The sequence below is a fragment of the Pseudocercospora fijiensis genome (assembly GCF_000340215.1).
Source record: "Pseudocercospora fijiensis CIRAD86 unplaced genomic scaffold MYCFIscaffold_5, whole genome shotgun sequence".
Taxonomy (NCBI): Eukaryota; Fungi; Ascomycota; class Dothideomycetes; order Mycosphaerellales; family Mycosphaerellaceae; genus Pseudocercospora; species Pseudocercospora fijiensis.
Genome location: NW_006921536.1, coordinates 1,690,775 through 1,694,521, shown reverse-complemented (window position 1 = coordinate 1,694,521; position 3,747 = coordinate 1,690,775). Strand labels below are relative to the sequence as shown.

At 51.3% G+C, this 3,747-nt stretch overlaps 1 protein-coding gene across 1 annotated transcript; it reads right to left on the bottom strand.

Moving 5' to 3' along the window:
- Positions 1-169: 169 nt before the first annotated feature.
- On the bottom strand, positions 170-1,379 carry MYCFIDRAFT_211480 (uncharacterized protein). The gene has a single exon (XM_007929208.1). It carries the CDS (start codon positions 794-796, stop codon positions 347-349), a length of 450 nt encoding a protein of 149 aa, XP_007927399.1. The 5' UTR covers positions 797-1,379; the 3' UTR covers positions 170-346.
- Positions 1,380-3,747: the final 2,368 nt, after the last annotated feature.

Sequence of the window (3,747 nt, the reverse complement as noted above, 5' to 3'; positions counted from 1 at the left end):
ACAAGGTCTATTTAATCAAATAGGCCTTATTTAATCAAAAGCTAAGAGGGCATATAATAGGGCCTATTTGACCAAATAGGCCATGTGACGTATGGGCGCAAACAGCGGCAGACTGGTTCTTGACACGTCTTGGTCACACTTCACAATCATTCGACCTGAGTGGAGCATTCGACCAAGAGAAGAGACATGCATTCTTCGCGGTGCTAGATACAGTCGCCTGGTGTCGAAATGGCTTCGATGTGGCAGTTTCTGCGCACGCCTGTGCCCTGTGGGCGGCAATCGTGAGAGCTCGCTGCTGGTCTGGTCATTTGGCTGTTTAGCACCCGACGCTCGTGACTTGCAACGGCTATTCGACGACAAGGCATCCTCCCCAAATGTAACGATCCGAGAGTTCAATGAATAGCTCCCTGACGCCTTCGCCGTTGTCACAAAGTGGAGCGCATTCCTTCAAACCTGTCACTTGCAATTTGTGAGGGTCTCTGATAGGGGACGAAAGTGCTGGACGATGGAGCAGAGCAGACGACGTAAAAGCTTGCGATGTCTCTTCGGTGCAGTTGTCCCTCCTCACTGCTGCAATTGTGCAGTGCCCAGTAGCGCGCTTCGGCTCTGCATCCAGGCTGAGGCGATTCTGAGCATAAATTAGCTGGTGCAGACGATAGACCAAATATCGGACTGCGTACTCTTTAGGTCGCCGAGCATGTGATGTGAACAGCATCCACGATGCCACTGCGAAGGACCCGATAGGGTGAGCTCTTCTGACCTTCGCCGAATTCCGAGCCTTCGATGGAAGTGCCATCGATGTAGCGCCAAATCGGGACACATTTGATGGGCGGCGAGACGATGGGATCGTTATCCACTTTCACCGCTTGGAGATACACATCGCCGAGTTGCATGCCGGGGCCAGCGCTGTACCAAAAGTCGGTTCCAAGGGACATTGTGACAGGTTTGATGATTGCTGTGGAGTCGCCTATCTCCATTACCTCGACTTGCAGCGCGGCGAAACCTATCGAGTTAGTGAAAGGCACGCGAAAGCTCATTTGGTACATACCACTGATGACGGCTTTGCTGAGATACATCTTCTGCCTTTGGAGCGAGTCTCTGAGCTTCGTGGTGTACGGTCAGCGAAGTCTGGACAGTACGACGCGACAAGCGGGTTGATGCGCGCTTCAAGCGCAGCATGTGAACGCTTGGCGGTATGTCTGCTGCCTAGCTCGATGCTATCGACTTGCTCGAAGTTGTTTTGCCCTCACTAGATACTCTCACAAGCCTGCGTGCATGGAAAGGAATCACAGTCAGACCTGTGTGTGTGGACCGTACACAAAAGAGGTAATTCCCTATTGACGATTTCAATAGACAAAGAACATGATCTTGATACCCGGCCCAGAGATCTCGTCTCATGATGAGAAAGGTTTTGGGACAAACAAAGACATCCCCGCCAAATTCTATCATTGTAGCCTCTTCTTTTTTCGGCGGGACAAAATTCGCATCCAATCACTTCCCGAGTCGGGGGATATCTGCTCAAGATGTCAGTATCAACTGCTGCAGCTTTGCGGCCAATCGCTCGAGATCATACCACCACCGATCTTGAACAGCGAAACGCAAGGAGCGCAGGAGGAACAACAGTACCTTACCACATCATGATTGAGCATGGGGCGTGAGGGTATCTCATGTCGACCGCAGTTCCACGTACGTGTGTACAGAGGAGACAAAAATGCGAACAGTTCGATCCCAAGATACGATATCAGATTGGTGATTATGGAATCGCTCTAACGCTGATAAAGCTCTTCTTTGTTGTATGACATTCGTAACCTCTAGTAAACCGCCAGCATGTACCGAGCGCTCAGCGCCGAATGAGACTTTCCGTGGAGAGGAGATGCACCTGCAGAGCGACCCAAGGTGCTCTTCGAGGCGACAGGTTGTGGTTGTCTCCACAGCCAAGGTAATAGTCTTCTCGGGTTGGCGAAATATCGACTTGGACGATGGAGTGACGTTCACACCGCCAATGTTGGTCTTTGGGTCCGTACCCAAGACTCAATCTCGATGTCGCCATTCGTGATGAGCACAGCGAAGACAATCAGGACAATCGCAAGATCCGCTGCCATCTTGAAACCTTGTGAAACTGCTTTCAACACCTGGGCAGCGTTGACGTGGCGTCTTTCATGACTTGCAAGGCTGGAAAAGTGAAGATCAGCATCCCTGCTCCATCGTAGATAGATTTGATCGTAGATACTGCATTCGGTCAGGTCAGTCGGCTGAAGAGAGGTTGTTGTGAGCTCTTTCGCTCTGCGCGGAACGTGCTAAACGGCGTCGTTCGCAGCTGGGTTGGTCGTCGCTGACATTGCAGTAGTTTGCTCAGGAGCGTCCCAGCCTCCCACCTTCCAGGACGAGATGAGGTTGTCGAGATTGGGTATAGCGCGGAAACGGCTGTCGGGACTCGGAATTGACTTCAGCCTCTCGACTTCTCTGTCACTTGAAATAATCTCTCCGACTAGATACATGACGCGTGAAAACTGTCACATGCTTGTCTGCTACACTCACTGAACCCGCCACACCGAGGCTTTGAAGCTCAACACCGCGAAAATGGCTTGAATCAGCGGCGGGGGGAGTTTACACTCTTCAGGCCGATCACAGGACGCCCACGGCATTGCAAGATGCACTCCACATCTGATGCTTCGGACAATAATGCTGGCCATTGCTTCGCCTGAACACAACAGTTGTACATTGCCGCCAATCCCTCGCACGCTTGCCTGGGGTTTGTATGGACTGCAAGGTTTCAGCTTTCCAGATCCATGGCACCGGTCTGTATCTTTTGCATGTGAAACTGGTTTCGCCTGGGAGAACAAGCTGACCGCGGTACACATGTCCGCTGAAAGGCAGACATCTATTCTGACTACTCGGATTAGTAGACGATCACGCACAAATTTTCCGAGCTTTGCGAGTAGCGATGGTCCGATCATGGTCGCTTCCTTCTTGCATGAACTGATTCCATACCAATTCGGGCAGTGCAGCTTCTGCGATACGGGAGGCACTAAATAGATTCCCGTAGCCACGCCATGCCATCATCGTGCGAGCGCACACGTGGTCAGGCGTGAGCGATCTCTGATAGCGCGCGTCCCGCTGTCTCCGTCGAAGACCCTCAAAGTCTAATGATCATTACTTCAAAGAGGAGTTTTTGACCATAGCCACAACCAAGTGCCGGACGATTTGACATGATCTAGATGAATTCAGCGTGCAGCTGCATTCTGGCGCTATGAATTTAATGAATGGCTCTCGAGTTTCTTACGCCTATGTACAATGACAGTGTTGCGACCAGCCACCATAACAAAGCAGTTCTGGTTGATATCCCACAAGACTGTCGGCAGAACACGATATACGATATACGGTATGCAAGGCCGGAAGTTCCCCGCGAAGGCAGGTACCGTACCAAAGACGGGGTGAGGAGAAGATGCATCGTAGCTGCTCTTGTCACCCTGGCCTACATTTGTCATTTGCTGCAAAGTATTCTCCGGATTTTTGCATAATATCTTCGGATGCACGGCCCGCACGACGACAATCGGCCTACCATTAAAATGTCCTTCACCTTCTTGTCGTCAGCTCCTGTCAATTTGTTGAGCTCCGAGCAATATAACGACGACAAAGCGCTTTCACATGCAAAGCTGGTGAGATTGCCAGCAGAGATAGGGTTGGCTTCCGCGCCGAGTCTGCATGCAAAACCTTGTTCGCTTGACAGCAGAGAGCTTGTAATTG